The following is an 18,643-nucleotide window of genomic DNA, read 5'->3' as shown; positions in this document are numbered from 1 at the left end:
ATGTACTCCCCAACATGGTGCACTGGGAAGGGCTCATCACATCTGCGGTATTCTTGCCAAAAATGCAGAGCCTCAGTCTAAACATGAGATAAGCCCAATTGAGGGCCATTTTACAAAACAAATGATCAGTACTTTTCCAAAGTGTCAAGATCATGAAAGGAAAAGAAAGACTGAGGAGCTGTGACAAACTGGAGAAGACAAAGGAGGCATGATGAGTAAATGCAATGCTACATCCTGGATTGGATTCTGGACCAGTGGAAGGACGTAAGTGGAAAAACTGATTCAATTCATATAAATTCTGTAGTTAATGCTACCGTACCAACTTCTTAGTTTTGATCATTGTACTATGATTAAGCAAGATGTTAACATGAGAGGAAGCTGGGTGGAGAGAATACGAAAACTCTCTGTACCACTCTTGTAACTTTTACAAAGTGAAAAATTATTTCAAAAGGTAGATAAAAAAGAGACCAGAGGGCTTCTCTGGTGGCGCATTGGTTGAGAGTCCGTCTGCTGATACAGGGGACATGGGTTCGTGCCCTGGTCTGGGAAGATCCCACATGCCGCGGAGCGGCTGGGCCCGTGAGCCATGGCCGCTTAGCCTGCATGTCCGGAGCCTGTGCTCCTCAACGGGAGAGGCCACAACAGTGAGAGGCCCGCGTACCGCCAAAAAAAAAAAAAAAAAGAGACCAGGGGGACTTCCCTGGTGGTGCAGTGGTTAAGACTGCATGCTCCCAATGCAGGGGGCCGGGGTTCGATCCCTGGTCAGGGAACTAGATCCCACATGCATGCTGCAACTAAGAGTTCGCATGCCACAACTAAGGAGCCGGTGAGCCACAACTAAGGAGCCTGCCTGCCACAACTAAGGAGCCCATGTGCCACAACTAAGACCCGGTGCAACCAAATAAATAAATATTAAAAAAAAGAAAAAGAGACCAGAAGAAAAATCATATGCTATTACAACAAATTCCAATTAACTATAGAAGTTTAGTAGAGAGGGAGAGAGGGATAGCTGGAAGGAGGAAAGGGAGAAAGAGAGGCAGAAAGACAGAAAATGAATGTATGTTTGGCAGGTACCATGGGATAACACATGAATTTATACGATCTCCCACTAGTGCCTCACATACACATATAGTATGAGCATCCCACAATGCTAAATGTGGTTCACTCTTTAGAAAATACACCCCCTAAATGCAAGCCAGTTACTTCATCTGGTGCTCAGCTGAAGAAACAGTGATCTGTTCCAACAGTAGAGGAAAAACTGTGCTGATTTATTGAATGTGGCAGAGAAAGCCTCCCAATTTCCCACTGCCCCTCCTTTAGCAATAACAATCCTGGTTTTTCAGGCCTGAGCATTGTCACCCAGCTATAAGAAATTTAAGAGATTATTTATTTGGAAGAGAGTATAATGTGGCAGTGAAAACCACGGCTTAGTGTCCATCACATAGAGCAGAATCAAATCTAGCTCTGTGACCTCAAGCAAGTTATTATCTATGTTGAGGCTTAGTCATCTTGTTCATAAAATAGAGATAATGATAATGATCAATTTACTTTATAAATTTGCTGTGGAGATTAAATTTTTAACCCATGCAAATGCTTTACATTTAACATAGTAATCTGGCACAGAATGTGTGTTCATTAAATATTTGTTATTATTTAAATTTATTTTTATTCATTATTTAAATATTAGTTACTTAGAGAAAATGTCTAAAATTTGTAGCAGTGGAAGGTTAGTGACAAGACATTCAAGTATGACTCCAATTGCATGCTCCATCAATCCAGTAATCAAGTTTTTAAATTAGGAGCCGTTACTTAGGTTTCTTTCTCCAGTCTACACTTTACTCCTTCGGTAATTCTCACAGCCTCTGTATTCTATCCACCAAATCATTGAATCTCTCTAGCTTCCTAAGACGAGGAATCCATCCTCTGATCTAGTGACCAGAGAAGGGAAGCTAGAAGGGAAGATGAATCTCTTTGCCTGAATGCTAATGTGAGTCCCATCCCCCATCAAGAGATAGCTTTACCTCATGTACTTTTCATCTTTCCTCTTCCCTCTTTCCTCTTCCCTCTGCTTATGTATAATTAGTACCCCCAACTGAATAGTCCTAATTACTAAGATTATATAAATAAGCTTTTATTTTTTAAACAGCTGACAGTTATAAATAAGAATTTCAGAATTCTTCTTTATATGTATTTGTGTACCACATCTTCTTTATCCATTCATCCGTTGAAGGACACTTAGGTTGTTTGTATGTCTTGGCAATTGTGAATAATGATGCTATGAACATGGGAATGCAGATATCTCTTCGATACCCTGTTTTCATTTCCTTTGGTGGGGGGGAAGTATTTCAGCTGTATTAGGGCACTGTTAAAAGTTGCTTAAAAAAAAAAAAACGAGTCTAAAAATTTGTGTTTTCAAGATGAGGGTGAAAATAAGTACATAATTACTAACAAGTAGTGCTGGATTATATAAACTAAATGTGAATTAGGGTATCAATAAGTAAATTTCTTTTATTTTTAATTTAATTTAAAAAATTTTTTATTGGAGTATAGTTGCTTTACAATGTTGTGTTAGTTTCTACTGTATAGCAAAGTGAATCAGCTATATGTATACATGTATCACGTTTTTTGGATTTCATTCCCATTTAGGTCACCAGTAAATTTCTAATGAGAAAATTTTGTGATTGTAAAAAAAACCCATCATTTGACAAATCATGACCGTTGGACTTCTTACGCTTATTTTACCATTTAATATTTTTATATGGAATCACATATGATGGTGGAGTTAGGTACCATAATCTTTCAGTACTTAGACCCTTCAGCAGTCTATATCCAGGCTACTGAAAGAAATTGTAGGCTAAGAGAACAGGCGGGTGCATTGGGAGAAAGGGAAACCCACTCTCCTTATAAATTTCTATTAGCAATAGTTTTATAACTCTAGCTACAACCTTTGTCATCCCCTCTGATTCTTCTCTTCATCCCTGTATTCAATTTAGTCTTTTCTTCCTTGGAAAGTAATATCTAGATTTACCTTAATCTCTTCCTTTCACTATTACTGTCTAGCATAAATCTTTATCATGTCCTTTCAGGATTATTTGAACAATCTCCTCATCTGGTCTTCCTGACAACAGTTCAGCTACTCGCTCTTGTCTGATTAATTGTTCTGTAATATTGTTTTTACCATATCACTCTATTGCTTCAGAATCTAAAATGAATCTCCACTGCTTAGTGAGTCATTCAATCTCTTCAGTCTGACTTTTAAAGGTTCTAATAATTTTATGCCACCTGAATTATCAAAATTTTCCTCTGTTTCTTAATATGGATTATAGTCAGACGGGTCTTTGCTTTCCTTTCCACCCTGCTCATGCTGTTATTCCCCCACCACGCCGAAGATTGTTATACTCTCCTGTCCAGAATTGATCTTACCTTTTGGTAACATCGTTCAGAATTTCCTTTGGGAATCATCAAACCCTTACCTTTGGTCCAAAGGTTTGCATGTGGCTGACTCCACAGCCAGCTCTAGGGTGGACATGCGACCCAAGCCCGGCTAATCAGAGGACCATGACCCCTTGGTCACAGCAATCAGTTCAATAAAGAATATATGACCCAGGGCTTCCCTGGTGGTGCAGTGGTTAAGAATCTGCCTGCTAATGAAGGGAACATGGGTTCGAGCCCTGGTCCGGGAAGATCCCACATGCCGCAGAGCAACTAAGCCTGTGCAACACAACTACTGAGTCTGTGTGCCACAACTACTGAGCCTGTGCTCTAGAGCCCGTGAGCCACAACTACTGAAGCCCACGTGCCTAGAGCCCGTGCTCCGCAACAAGAGAAGCCTCTGCAATGAGAAGCCTGCGCACCGCAACAAAGAGTAGCCCCAGCTCGCTGCAGCTAGAGAAAGCCCGCGCGCAGCAACAAAGATCCAACTCAGCCATAAATAAATAAATAAATAACTTTATTTAAAAAATAAACAAAAAAACCCATATGACCCAAGCTGGACCAATGTAAGCCTTGCCTGAACCTTCAGCAGGAACTTTTAGAAAAAGTAGTGCTTGACAAAGCCAAGAAACAGTAACTGACAGATTCCTGATGATATATAATTGAGCTTCTCGATCTACATATGACTGATCTCTTTGGTAATAAGAAACAATAAATTTTTTTTTCCGTTTTGACTTAAACCAATTTGAATTGGCTTGCAAAGAATACTCCCACCTCTTTGCCTCTTCAAGTTAAGTTTACCCTTTAAGATGTAGCTCTCATGCTACTTTCAAACCGTTCTTCCCTTTCCTTAACTCCCATTATACCTTACTTAATCTACTGCTTTAACACTAAATCATCTCAATTGTTTAATATTTCCTAGTTTTACTTCCCCACTGTACCATAACCTTCTTGAACGCTTGGACCATGAGTTACATTTCTCTTATGTTCACAACACTTAAGAATTTTTTACACTTAAGATGCAGATTGACTGATAAACTATTGGATATGTTATTTTTCTTTAGAAATCTGTGGTTAGAATCTCAAGAATAAATGAAAACTGGGCAAACTGTTACTAATCAGGGCCTAGCTCTTTGGGTAATTCTGTTCCTACCTTACTGATTTAAAAACAAATATGGCAAGAAAGAAGGGGAAATGATATCAATGAGTGTGTTATAAAGACACATTTTGTACCACCTCCTGAAGATATCTTTTGGGGCCTTTGGAGGAGCCCAATAACAGCTCCCCATTTTAAAATATATGTTTTATTATTATTCAGGTATGGTGAGACCAGGAGATCCGGAGACAGATGCCATTGACAAGATAGTTTTTACTTACGGTCTTCAAGGAGAGGGGCATGCTTCACCACATAGGGCCATACAGGGAAGCACCAGGATCAATCAGGAGATGGGGGTGGTCAAGGGGAAAGCGTGGGCAAAAGCGTTTATTGTGGTTTCCACAGTAAAGGCAAGGCAGAGTAAGCATGTTTAGGATTGGCTAGTCTGAATAATTTCAGCAGGCTCTGGGATGTAGGGACTGTCTCCAGTTATCTAGTACCTGGTGCTGGGTTGATTAGGGCAGGGGAATATTGACTTGGTGTGTGAGAGTTTGATAAAGAAGGTGGTTGAAGGACGGATGTGGGTTCTGGATTGGTCAGTTTGTATATGAAAGGTTCAGGGGATTTGTTAGCTATTGGACAATTATCTAGCCCTGAGAGGAGCAGTCTCTCCCCAGTCAGTGAGGCCCAGGTGGCAGAGCATCAAGAATATGGAAAATAAGGTGAGGATGAGGACCCACTGCACTCTAGATGGCCAGGGACCATGGGCAGTGCCTGGGATCCCCACCTTGAAGGGAATTGTTCCTGAGTGGTGCCTTGGGCTTTGCCAGCCTGGATTTATGGGGTGAGCTTCCCTCCTGGAGACTTGGGAGGATTTAGCCCTCCTTTTTGATTGTGGTTACTTAAAAAACAAAAAATTTCATTGCAGCCACCTATAAATCGTATTTTACAAATTGCAGAAATGAAGATACAGAGGACTGCCACCCACTGAGCTAGGCACAGACACCAAATGTCTTGGTTCCCATTCTTTTGTTTTAGAGGTGCGTGCCTACATGTTTAGGGGCGAAATGATGTGATATCTAGAATTTGCTTCAGAATAATGGAGAGTGGGAGGTACAAAGGAAACAAGATTGGCCATGAGTGATGACTGTTGAAGCTGTATGGTAGTCCTCATTGCTATTCTCAGTACTTTATACATGTTAGAAATTTTCCATAATAAAACTTTAAAAAAAAAAGAATACAGAAAATAAGAAAATATAGTTACTGCACTCCCCTCTTTCCCACCTGGATTCAGAACAATTAAGCAATAAGACAAAGCAGAGGCAGATGGTAGTCCAAATATCCCCTCTTTTACTGATAAAGCCTACCTTGGAGAATATATCTTTACACGAGAGTCAAATGGGCCTCCTAACTCCATTCGGAATTAGACTTACTCATATAGTCATAGCAGTATTGGACCAGGACAACTTTTCCAGATGGGAAGGATTTTATGGCATGAGTAACAGGGAAGAAATTGTGCTTACTATAAGCAAGTTTACTCCCAAGAGGGGCAAAATAAATAAGGCCCGGAGCTGGGTTGAGCACGCCCAGTTTATTCCTCCCAAATGTTCCAACCAGATGAGACACCCCACCTTCCCCAGGCAGAGGAGTAGAGAAAGTCAAGGGGTATTGCTCGACTGAACTCCCTTTTCATAGATAGACAGGTCAAGAGCGGGAAAGAAACATTACCTCCCACCAAAAAACATTGATTTTTCTGGAGATTGTATTAAGATAATGGAATTCTGCCACTTCCCTAGCCATGATTCCAGCTTCTAAGTTTTTACTTCTTCATCTTCATCTATTGGATGGCTCTAATTCTGCAAAAGAAATTCTTCTATCTTTAGAACTTCAGTTTTCTGCCATATGACATCATACTCTTATTCTGCCTTTGGCTGAAGGTAAAAAGGCTTTTTTTTTTTCTCTCTCTGAAAAGACATTAAATCTGAACATGGACATCACATCCACCACAGATACTTCCTTCTTCTGCAGCCTGATGCCTCCTCCCACCAAGATTTTTTATGTCCATCCAAAATATTACAAGCTTGTTTACAACATATTTTTTATTAAGGCACACTTTTAGTAAAATGCTGATATAAAACTTTTGGTATAAAAGTTTGTAGAAAAATTAGAAAATTCAGTCATGCAAAGTGAAGAAGATAAATGAGCTCATATTCTGCTGGGGAACCAGATATTTTAGCAACTAATTACAAAGGAGTGTGAGGCACTCAGTAACAGAGGAAGGAGAGCTCTGAGATCATAGGGGAAGGAGTTATTCTTTGTGGGTGATAAGGTGAGGGGATGGGTGGGGACTTATAGGACATAACTGGAAAGATTGCCTGTGGCCCACTGGGAAGGATGTTATATGTTATATGTTATGTTAAAGAACTTAGACTTTATTCAATAGGCAGTGGAATGTCACTGCGGGATTTGAATCAGAAGAGCAACATAATCAATTCACTTTAATATATATATATTTACTTATTTTGGGTTGCATCAGGTCTTAGTTGCGGCATGCGGGATCTTTCCTTGCAGTGCGCGGGCTCCAGAGTGTGTGGGCTATGTAGTTGTGGCACGTGGGCTCTCTAGTTGTGGCTTGTGTACTCAGTAGTTGTGGTGCACAGGTTTAGTTGCCCTGCAGCATGTGGGATCTTAGTTCTCCAACCAGGGATTGAACCTGCGTCCCCTGCATTGGAAGGCGGATTCTTAACCACTGGACCACGAGGGAAGTCCCTACTCAATTCACTTTTGGAAAAGAAAACTATTTATTGAGAAAAGAATCCATTGAAGTCTCTCATATACCTGGGGCACTCACATATGTGAGGGAAAACTGGAGGCTAGCAGATAAGTTAGGAAGTGTTGCAATAGACCAGATTCTTGACCTTGGCCAAGCCCTGCCCCAAATAATTTTTATGTTAGCCTATTTATTAGCAAGTAAAGTACATACCAGGATTCATTTGGCATAGAGCATAGAGTACAATAAAAGGAACTAAAGCCAAACCTTAATTATACATACATATTAAGTTAGTTATGCTTATAGTGTGGGTATATATTAAATCAGAGAGGATTTGTTCTTTGAGAGGATTTGTGTCACTCCTACTTTATTTCTTTTTTCTGTTTAAACGTGAAGATAAAGGTACTGTTACTTGCCTTCCTAGCAGCAAACTCCCCCCATCCCCACCTAGCTTAGAGTGTTTAGTTTTCTTCTTGATAAGAGAGGCCTGATAGGTTTAGGCCAAAATAAAAATTCTGATTGTGGGCTTCCCTGGTGGCACAGTGGTTGAGGGTCCGCCTGCCGATGCAGGGGACACGGTTTCGTGCCCCGGTCCGGGGATATCCCACATGCCGCGGAGGTGCTGGGCCCGTGAGCCATGGCCGCTGAGCCTGCGCGTCCGGAGCCTGTGCTCCGCAACGGGAGAGGCCACAACAGTGAGAGGCCCACGTACCGCAAAAAAAAAAAAAAAAAAAAAAAAAAAAATCTGATTGTATTTCAGGATTATGAAGAGATGACATTAATTAGTCTAAGCCTGTCCAGGTAATTCTATATCTTTTGTCTACTGTTAGTTTAGAAATGGGAATGTGAAGCACTATGGGAAGTCTGCTGGGTGGCTTCCAGGAAAAGTGTTCCTACTGAAGAAAAGAGACACATATAGGAGGAAACATGCTTTCTTTGCTGACTTTGTTGTATCTGGGTGTGATGCCTTGAACTGTGGCAGCCATTTTACGATTGTGAGGGATTAAGCTAGCATGCTGAAAATAGCCGAGCCCAAGGATGGAAAGGACTGGGTTGATAATCTGGAGCTGATGTAGCTTGGAACTTCATGTTTTTTTAGATAGTAAATGTCCTTATTATTTAAGCTAGTTTTAGTTGGGTGTTCTGTTCCTATCACCGAGAGCAGTCTACCTAATATAGGCTCTCAGAGAGAAAGATACTATGAGACATGTATCTATCATCAGTAAAGGGATTCATATGTATATGTTCTGTGTTGTTTCTAAAGCAGTGCTTTTCAAATTTTAACGTACCTATCAAACACCTGGGGGTATTGTTTAAATGCAAATTTAGTAGGTGAGGCCTGAAATACTACATTTCTAAGAAGCTCCCAGGATTTGTCCATGGTGCTGGAATAGGGTCCACACCTTTGAGCAGCAAATGTAGACCCCCAGCTATAGCTCATTAAAGGTTAGCTAGATGGGAAACCTCCAAGTGACTGATAGGATTTTTAAAGGGAGAGCCAGGAGTCAGGATGAGGTACAATAGTGACTGCTAATTCACACAGATTAGCCCAATATTATTCCTTATTAATATTGATAATTTCAGAAAAGGTAAGGGGCAGATAGGTGCCAGGGGCAGACAGAAACCAGGACAAGATCTTAGAGACTGCCTCTGCAGAGAAGAAGGAAGTAGAAAGTGTCTTTCTTACTCGTAGGAGGTGCTCAGACAAAGCACAAATTCTTGGTACTAGCAGGTCTTTTAGATGACTTTTGTAGGCCTTTTGCCTGAAAATATTGCGGTACTCCCATCTTCACCACCATAGGTAATTTAAACCACCACCAACAAAATAATCTGTAAAATAAGTGTAAGGAAGTACAAATTTTGATTTTCCTCCACAATGACTACTCTGGCACTTTTTTGGGGGCGGGGGGGAAGTAATAGATATGTTACTCTTCTTAAATTTTTGGTGGCGGGGGGGAAGTAATAGATATATTACTCTTCTTAAATTTTTGGTGGCGGGGGGGAAGTAATAGATATATTACTCTTCTTAAATTTTTGGTGGGGGTACATTTGCTTGACTGGTACCCTAAACATGCATGGGTATGCCAGTAGGGTCGGTTGGCCCTGGATTTCTGGACAGGGAAGCATGGAATAATGTCAGTTCAAATTATTCTTTTAACTTGAAATGTTTCCCAACAGCAACAAAAAAATGATTTAGAGCTTAGAGGATGGGAAAACTTATTTGCAGGGCTACTTTAGTGCTTCTGGAAAGAAGTAGTGACTCCTAGCAGTATGGTAAATAATCTATGACTTATTTTCCCAAGTTTGAGAATAACTATTGAGAGCATTAAAATAATATGTACACAAAGATTGCAAGTGGAAGTGGCTCCTGTGATTAAGAATATAAAGATTCTCTAAAGGGAAAAAGAGATCATTACAGGAGTCATATCTTTAGTTCCACAGTGGAGAGTATGGTCGTTATTTAAAGACAAATTATGGTACTCTTAGCCTAAATCCAGGTATTAGAACAAAGAATACAAAGGCAAAACTAGCTAGTTCTCAGTCACAGACATTACTCATAAAGAGTAGACTTAATAGAGGGATTCCAAGAAGAAAAACTGTAAACCCCAGAATGATGATGATTATAAGGGGACCCTGATATTAAGCTGAGGAAGTCCCTAGCTGCTGTCCCCTTTTTCCATGAGGAGCTTAGATCAATAGCAATTTGAATCTTTGTTGATATAAAAACAAGATATTTAAACATAAAGAGTAAGAAATAGTTTATCTCCATAAACATATTTCTTGAGCAATCTAGTCTCTTGCTTTTCATAAGTAAATATGTAAATAAGTAAATTTCTCGCCCACCTAGAAGGTCAAATGCTGTAAATAACAATTATTTGCAAGGTTTCCAAAAGTAAAAGGACTTCATGAAACTGATGTAAGAATAAACAAGATCAACTTCAGTAGAGGCAGCAGATCCAGTGGTTAATAGTATTTTGGGCTTTGTCCACTTGCTTTCAAATCTGGGCTTTACCATGTAGGAGCTGTATGCTTTGATAGCATTACTTAAAGTCTTTAAATTACAGTGGTTTCATCTGTTAAAAAAAAACAAACCAGGAATGACGATACTATTTTAAGTACTAAGTTAAAGGCAATGATGTATGTAGTGTTTAGCACAGTGCCTGGCACTTGTAAGTTCTTGTACTCAATCCATAAACTGGTTTTAGAAAATCTTCACATGCCAGACACTGTGCTGGATGTTGGGGATATGGTCTTGAACAAAGCAGATCAATATATCACATGCCAGACACTGTGCTGGATGTTGGGGATATGGTCTTGAACAAAGCAGATCAATATATTCATCTCGCCCTCAAAGAACTTAATAGTAGGGAAAGCAACTGGTTAAAAGGTAAACCAACATAATATTTAAGTGCCAACTTCCAGTGAGATATCCACTTGGGGAACATGAGGCGAAAAAAATATACTTATGATTAACAGGTGAATAGGCCTGCTGATTTCTAAGCCTTTATTTATAAACATTTATTCATTATGAAACAACCTTGAGAATAATGAAGGCGTAACTTTGTTGGTAGGACTGGGAAAACTAAGGGATGCTTAGTATGTTTTGGTTATTAATTCTTGGAGGTTAATTGACCTTGGGATGAAAACATTCCCAAACTTTCAGCCCAAAGGGATCTATTATTTGGGAAGATTTCTATAGGAGAAACTCATTGCAAAGAAGTTAGGAAGAGGAAGTCTTAAGAAAAGTGTTTTAAAACAAGGTCAAAAATGTATTCTGAAGAGAAAACATTTATTAAGCTGATATACTAGGCGTTTCTTTCTCTTTATCTCATTTATTTCTCCCAATGGCCCTGTAGGAAGGGTAATATTACATCCATTTTAGAAACAATACAGTCGACACCTCAAATAACTTTTTAAAACAGGTCACACTTACTAACTGGCAAAGTGAAAATGAGAAGTCCATGTTTCCACTAGCTTCTAGCTGCCTTTAGCTCAGTGCAAGAGACATAGGAGGCAACCAACACATTTGCTGGAAAGAATGAGTGAATAAATGTACTTTAGCTCTGCTATTTATGTGTCCCCGGTAAGACAATTTTGCTGAGTCTGTCTTCATTTCTTAAAGGAATATAACAAGACTTACTTCACAGAGTTGAGGTAAGGAACAAATAAGGTGATACAATAGGGAAAAACAATTAAAATATAAAATATTAAATGTTAGCATGATATATGTCACAAATTATGACATGTATAATTTGTGTGTGCATATGAAAACAGCATTGGTAACAGTTAATATTATGAGAATTTATACATAACTTCCAAACACCAGACTCTAAGAAAAAAGGTACTGGATAGAAAAGTTGGAAGAATAGGCAAGGAATTGATATATTGTGTCTGGGACAGGGATATTGGCGGTTAGGGACAGGGTAAAGAAACTTTACATTTGTAACCCTTTGCATTTTCCTTTTGAATTCTGAACCATGTATTACTGCATTACTATTCAAAAAATAAATAACTTTACACTTTATAAAAACATTGTATTAAAATGTAACTAACACAGAATAACCACAGTACTTTTTTTTAGCATTGCCTTTATTTCAATTATTAATTTAAATTATGAAAATGAAGCCACTTCATTTTTTTTGAGAATTTAAATATTTTATTTTTATTTTTATTTTTATTTTTTTTCTTTTTGCGGTATGTGGGCCTCTCACTGTTGTGGCCTCTCCCGTTGCGGAGCACAGGCTCCGGACGCGCAGGCCCAGCGGCCATGGCTCACGGGCCCAGCCGCTCCGCGGCATATGGGATCCTCCCAGACCGGGGCACGAACCCGTATCCCCTGCATCGGCAGGCAGACTCTTAACCACTGCACCACCAGGGAGGCCCTAAATATTTTATTATATAAAGTTATACCCAAAATTGTGCTTCATTTTTTTACTATATACTTTAACTCAAGGACATTTGTAAAAGCAGTACATTTTAGAAATCCTGAAAGAAATTCCACTAACTATAGGCTATTTAAATACTGCTTACAGAAAGTATTTTTAAAAAAAGGAGGGAGTACAAATGAACTTATTTACAAAACAGAAGTAGAGTCACAAATGTAGAAAACAAACTTATGGTTACCAGGGGTAAGGGGGGGAGGGATAAATTGGGAGACTGGGACTGACATGTACACACTACTACATATAAAATAGATAACTAATAAGAACCTGCTCTATAGCACAGGGAACTCTACTCAACATTCTGTAATGGCCTATATGGGAAAAGAATCTTAAAAAAAAAGGAGTGCATATGTGTATAACTGATTCACTTTGCTATACACTCGGAACTAACACAACATTGTAAATCAACTATACTCCGATAAAAATTTTAAAAAAAAGTATTAAAGGAAAGCCAGCACCATATAAACAGCATACACTTAAATAAAAGAGATGAATGCTTAACATACAGAGTAATGTTTTTTTGTTTTTAAAATAAATTTATTTATTTATTTATTTTTGGCTGTGTTGGGTCTTTGTTGCTGTGCGTGGGCTTTCTCTAGTTGCAGCAAGCGAGTGGGGGCCGCTCTTCGTTGCGGTGCGCGGGCTTCTCATTGTGGTGGCTTCTCCTGTTGTGGAGCACGGGCTCTAGGTGCGCGGGTTTCAGTAGTTGTGGCACACGGGCTCAGTAGCTGTGGGTTGCGGGCTCTAGAGCGCAGCCTCAATAGTTGTGGCACACGGGCTTAGTTGCTCCGCGGTATGTGGGATCTTCCTGGACTAGGGCTTGAACCTGTGTCCCCTGCATTGGCAGGTGGATGCTTAACCACTGTGCCACCAGGGAAGCCCCAGAGTAATGTTTTTTATTCACTGATAAACTAAAGGTCCATTTCAAGATGTCTCTCTTGTATACTTCATTTGTTTTATTAGCAAGCAAAGCCCTACAAGGGATGGCTTCATCTAGTCCTCAGACTCGGATCCATCTTCATCTTGACTAATCTGGAAGTAACGAAGTTCGTAAATCTCCTTGTCAGATGCAACCACACGAAGCCAATCACGAAGACTGTTCTTTTTAAGGTACTTCTTGGTAAGGTATTTCAAATACCTTTTAGAGAACTGTTTCTCAGAAACAACTGATTTTATTCATGAAGCGTTCAATGTGAACAACATTCCCAAGATTTCCAGTTTTTCCATTCACTTTAACCTTCTCCCGTAGAAACTGTTCAAAATTTCCAGAATCAAAAATTCCATCTTCTTCTGGATGAGTAAGGTCCAAATTAAACTTCCAGGTTGACTTCTTAGGCTTCTTGTCTTTCTTCGGCGCCATCCTGAAGGCCCGCCGCGCGATCAGAGAGCCACTTCATTTTCAATATGATCTTTTTAATAGAATTCGTGGTCCCTGAGCAAGTTTAATTCTCCTGAATAAAACAATCTTCTTTTACCATTATTTTGAAAGACTAGTTTGCTGGATGGTAGATTAAATTGAGTGAAACGAGTTATTTTCTAAGAATAACATCAAATGCAGGTAGGGCAGCGGTTTTATCCACGAGCCCAGAGAGAAATGGGGCGGAAAATGAACGCAGGTAAATGAGAGTTAGTGGTTAAGTCTGACATTGCTATGGGCCACCGTTTGATGTTAGTGCTGCACCGCGTTACGGCTCCTTTGCGCTTTGGTGGTCTTTCAAAGTGCGAGTACTAGCCAGAGTTAGGTTCCTGAATGTTTCCCTATCTGCTGCCATGACCAGTCCAGGGCTTGGGTTAGGGCTTTTGCTGGCCCCTAAACACTGAAAAGATGACAGTGTCCCTCTACATTTATGCAATTAAAAATAGAAATTCACTTAAGAAATTCATTAAAACAACTTAGGGCGAATGCAAGACCTTCCTTCTAGACTTTCTGAAATAAAAGTTCCGATTAAATTCATCAAAGCTGAACTTTTTTTCTGCATTTCTCCTTTGCTAATGTGTTAGCCTTAGTTCAGTGGCCTGTTCCACCACCCAGCACTCACCGGCTCTCAAGCCCGAACCACGCGGCGGCTCGCAGGTGCCATCCCCAACCTGCCAGGAATCTCCTCCTTCGCCCCACCCATCTGGCCCTTGCCCCCGCCTACTTCACGCGTTGTCGTGACATCAGCGCGCCGTCGCCAAAGGCCGGCAGCAAATGAGCGCAGGTGGCTGCGGCCCTTCGTCGTACTCTCGAATGCGCAAGCGCGGTCGTTCCGGGTGCTCGGAAGACCTGGCGGATCCCGGCGCTGATGGAGGCCTGAGGGCGGCGGGGGCGGGGCGCGCCGCGAGCTGGGGGCATGTCCACGGCGGGCGCCGTCTAGAGGAGGGCCGAGCAGCCGCCACCACGCTTTCAGTCGCGGCGAGACGCAGGCGAGCCAGGCCGAGGGCCGCGGCGGCGATGCAGCGACGGCGGCGCCCTCCGCCGCCAGTCTCTCAGCTGCCCGAGGGCTGCGGGGGAGGCGGCGGCAGCCGCGGAGGAGGCGGCGGCAGCCGCGGAGGAGGCGGCGGGAGCGAGGAGGTGGAAGTGCAGTTCTCCGCCGGGCGTTTGGGCTCCGCCGCGGCGGTTTCGGCGGCGGCGGCCACGCGCAGCACAGAGGAAGAGGAGGAGAGGCTCGAGCGCGAGCACTTCTGGAAGATCATTAATGCCTTCCGCTACTACGGGTAAGGAGACCGTGGCGGACCCCTGCTCAGCCCGTCGGCGCGCCCGATGCTTGCGGCTGACCCGTCCGCACCGTGGCGCACGCCGCGCTCGCCCTCCGGTCGCCACGCCTCCGGGGCGTCGGAACCGGGCCGCCTGAGATGACCTCCGCGCCCCCGAGTCATCTCGCACCACCTTAGCCCCTCCCGGCCCTGCACTCCCGCGTGTCTGCCGCGCCGTCTGTTGCTCAGCCTCTTGTCTTCTGATCTCTGGATCAGATTAGCCCTCTTGCCTTTCATCCCTCGTTAAAGGTTTGGCTTTGAGGCCGGTGAGGGTGACCGGAAAAGTGCTGTAAGAATTTCAGATAGAAGATGGTGGTAGTAAAATCGTCCAGTGCTGGGCATGATTTGTATGTATTGTCGCTGTCCTGCAAACTGAACAGACAGAGAGCCCAAGTTCACCTACACGTGGGATGCCGTAGGATGTTTTTTCTCAAACTGTTGTCAGTTCTTAATGCTGTGAGAGCAGCATTAAGATTTCCGCCCCTCCCCCCCCCCTTGGCGCTGCGAAAGCACAGCACTTTTGTGCTGAGCTAGTGAATGATGCTGCTCAGTGCCTTTAACTGGTGGGTGAAATTAAGGTCGGAGATGGTCCGGATGTTCTAAAATTTGCGGGTTTTTAAGGGTGAAATGACGGAAAGCACTGTAGGAGCCGCTTTTATGATTTTTTTCCTGCAAATATTTATCGAATTCTCACTGTGGGTTGGGCACAGTGGTAGGACTTTTAAACTTCCTAACTTTCATTTTTCTTGTAGATAAATCGTAAAGTAGCTTAGTCACAAAATTATAATTCCAAGATCTGAAAGGGACTTAAAACAATTGGATTTTCAGGTAAAGAAAGCACTTTTATTCGTGTGAGAGATGAGTACACCGACGGCGATGTTCTGAGTCTGCAGTTGGAATCAGATAGATGTGACCTCCTACTGAAGTAAAACTGTTCCCTTAGATGGGCTCCTGCTGTGCTTTATGCAATTTTTTTTTTTTTTTTTTTTTTTTTTTTTGCGGTATGCGGGCCTCTCACTGTTGTGGCCTCTCCCATTGCCGGAGCACAGGCTCAGCGGCCATGGCTCACGGGCCCAGCCGCTCCACGGCATTTGGGATCTTCCCGGACCGGGGCACGAACCCGTGTCTCCTGCATTGGCAGGCGGACTCTCAACCACTGTGCCACCAGGGAAGCCCGCAAATTTTAAAATATTGCTTGACTGACCTCCTCAAGGGCAGGACTGAGCCTTATTTGTTTTTATGTTGCCAGTGCTTGCCATGTTGTTGGAGCTCTATTTTTAACAAATAAGACAAGTAGTAGCAAAGAAGTACATTTGTCATTCCCAAATAGTTTGTCAATTTGTGACTGATGGTTAAACTAGTTTGTTACTATTCTGAATTTTAAAACTTGCTTAATGAAAGCTTAAAGTTACTTTAGACTCTGATTAAATTTGTGACATGAATTTTTGAAGTTGAGAGATTTTGATGAAATAATTTACTAATTAAACTCGGGTATAGGAGGCATGGATTGCATTACTTATGGAGCTCAAAAGGGAATTAGTAACATGGGGATTTGATTTAGTATCAGCGGAGTAAGGAAGGCAGACAACTGGAGCATTGAACTTGTTACAAGTATTGTGTCTGGAAGAACCATACAGCGAGGGGAAGAAGCTGACATTAGATAGCCAGGAGTGTTAGCTGCAGAGAAGTCTGGTATATTTTGCTGTTGAAAAATGTAGAAAGAATACTGGGAAATGTCTTGGGACTATTGTGGACTCAGTTAAAATGTGTGTTTGTACGCAGTTCTAATATATTGGGACTAATTTAGAATTGATATTTATGATTGGGTATCAGCTGGGCCTTTTTGTGGGGGAGGGCAGGGGGTTTTGACCTGAAACTAGGACCTAAGTGTGGCAATATAGAAAAGGGCACTGTGTGCATGTTCTGGTGGTTGTGATACAATTTCCTATACTCTCCTCCCTCTTCTTTACAAGTTCAGTGTGGGACTGAGGAAAATTTCATTTTTAACAACAATCCTTTTTATTTGCATGTACTCTCTTAATGAAAAAATTGAAATCCTTGTACTGAAAATAGTATACAATTAAAAATATGTTTAGGGGTATGGGAAGGATTGTGTAGCAGAAAACACTGGATTATTACATTCCAACATTTTATAATCTTCTAGACCTGTACTGTCCAATACCATAGCCACTAATCACATCTGGCTGCATTTAAGCTTAAATTACTTAAAATTTAATAAAATTAAAAATTCCTTTCCTCAGTCTCACTAGCTACATTTCAGGTGCTCAGTAGCCACATGTGGCTATTGTCTGCTGTACTGGACAGTGCAGATGTAAGCCTTTCCATCATTGTAGTAAGTTCTTATGGACAATTCTATTCTAGACCTTCAGCAGATACTTCCAAATTTCAGACAGTTTGGTTTTACTACTCACTGCCTTTTTGTCAATATATAGGAGATTTAGATAAAGGTCATAAGGCAAGAAATGTCTTTTGATTAATATTTTCTCTTTCCAAGAGAAAAACAAATATCATATATTAACGCATATATGTGGAACCTAGAAAAATGGTACAGATGAACCGGTTTGCAGGGCAGAAATAGAGACACAGATGCAGAGAACAAACGTATGGACACCAAGGGGGGAAAGCAGCAGTGGGGAGTGGTGGTGGGGGGATGAATTGGGAGATTGGGATGACATGTATACATTAACATGTATAAAATGGATAACTAATAAGAACGTGCTGTAAAAAAAATAAAATTCAAAATTCAAAAAAAAATTTCTCTTTCCAGTGGCTTCCAGTTCTGTACTTTCTACAGATTTTGCTTAGATGACATATTCTGACTGAGGTAAAATGATTATAGCATTGTACTGAATAGCAAAAAACGTTAGCCTTAAAATACTGCTCTTGTTATGAATGGAGATACCTACTCACAGAGGTAATACTACATTTGAAATATCAAACGTCGTCAGAAATGTCCTACTTTTAGAAATAGCAGTTAGGTGAGATCTTAAAAACTGAGATGTAGAGCTCATTTTTACAGGTGAGGGGATATAAAGAGGTGGGCACCTTGCCTAGGGTTATACAACCAAATTGTGGTAGAGTCTGGCCTGAAATCCAAAGTCATTACCTAAAAATTTACCCTGCATTAGTAAGCAGTGGTACTAGTAAGACAGTTTTAACCTTGGGCATTTAATAAATATTTTAAATGGATTGAGACAGACTCTCCTCTGAAAAGGTATGCTTCCGTGTTTGGAATTCTAGAATAGTTCAACAGGTGCAGAGGAATGGGTCTATGACCTTAGCCCTTGGCTAGATCCAGCACTGGACCCACTTTGAGTCAGAGTTGGGGTCACTGCTGAGATCAGCCTTCTAGAGAGAGCTGGAGGTAGGGATACCCTTGAGGAAATATGGCTGCTGACTCTGTTCTCCTCTTAGGTGCCCAAGGATGTAGCCTCTTCATGCTGACTGAGTTCAGAACCAAGGAGAGTCTGAAGGTTATAAAACATTCCTTTAAATCAAGGTTGGCAAACTTTCTTTAAAGAGCCAGGCAATGAACATTTTAAGCTCTGAGAGCTAGGTGGTCTCTGTTAAAACTGTTCAACTGTATGCTTCTGTGAAAGCAACCACAGGCAGTATGCGAAGGAATGAGTACAGCTGTGTTCCACT

At 41.3% G+C, this 18,643-nt stretch overlaps 2 protein-coding genes across 3 annotated transcripts in view; one reads left to right on the top strand and one right to left on the bottom strand.

Annotated features, from left to right (window-relative positions):
• Window positions 1-12,812: 12,812 nt before the first annotated feature.
• LOC132492615 (large ribosomal subunit protein eL22-like) lies at window positions 12,813-14,675 on the bottom strand. The gene is given in 2 exon segments (XM_060102330.1): window positions 12,813-13,409; window positions 13,411-14,675. Coding segments are annotated over 2 exon segments (366 nt in total). The 5' UTR covers window positions 13,602-14,675; the 3' UTR covers window positions 12,813-13,234.
• Window positions 14,438-18,643, top strand: part of CARNMT1 (carnosine N-methyltransferase 1) — a 50,563-nt gene continuing 46,357 nt past the window's right edge. Inside the window, exon 1 of one of the 2 annotated variants that reach the window (XM_060102329.1) lies at window positions 14,438-14,938. In XM_060102329.1, coding sequence (XP_059958312.1) covers window positions 14,472-14,938 — 467 coding nt within the window. In that variant the 5' untranslated portion in view covers window positions 14,438-14,471. The remainder of the gene's footprint in view (window positions 14,939-18,643) is intronic. The other variant, XM_060102328.1, reaches the window with a different exon arrangement.

The sequence above is a fragment of the Mesoplodon densirostris genome, chromosome 6, assembly GCF_025265405.1.
Source record: "Mesoplodon densirostris isolate mMesDen1 chromosome 6, mMesDen1 primary haplotype, whole genome shotgun sequence".
NCBI lineage: Eukaryota > Metazoa > Chordata > Mammalia > Artiodactyla > Ziphiidae > Mesoplodon > Mesoplodon densirostris.
The sequence above is the reverse complement of the archived record's forward strand: the minus strand, read 5'-3'. Positions and strand labels throughout refer to the sequence as shown.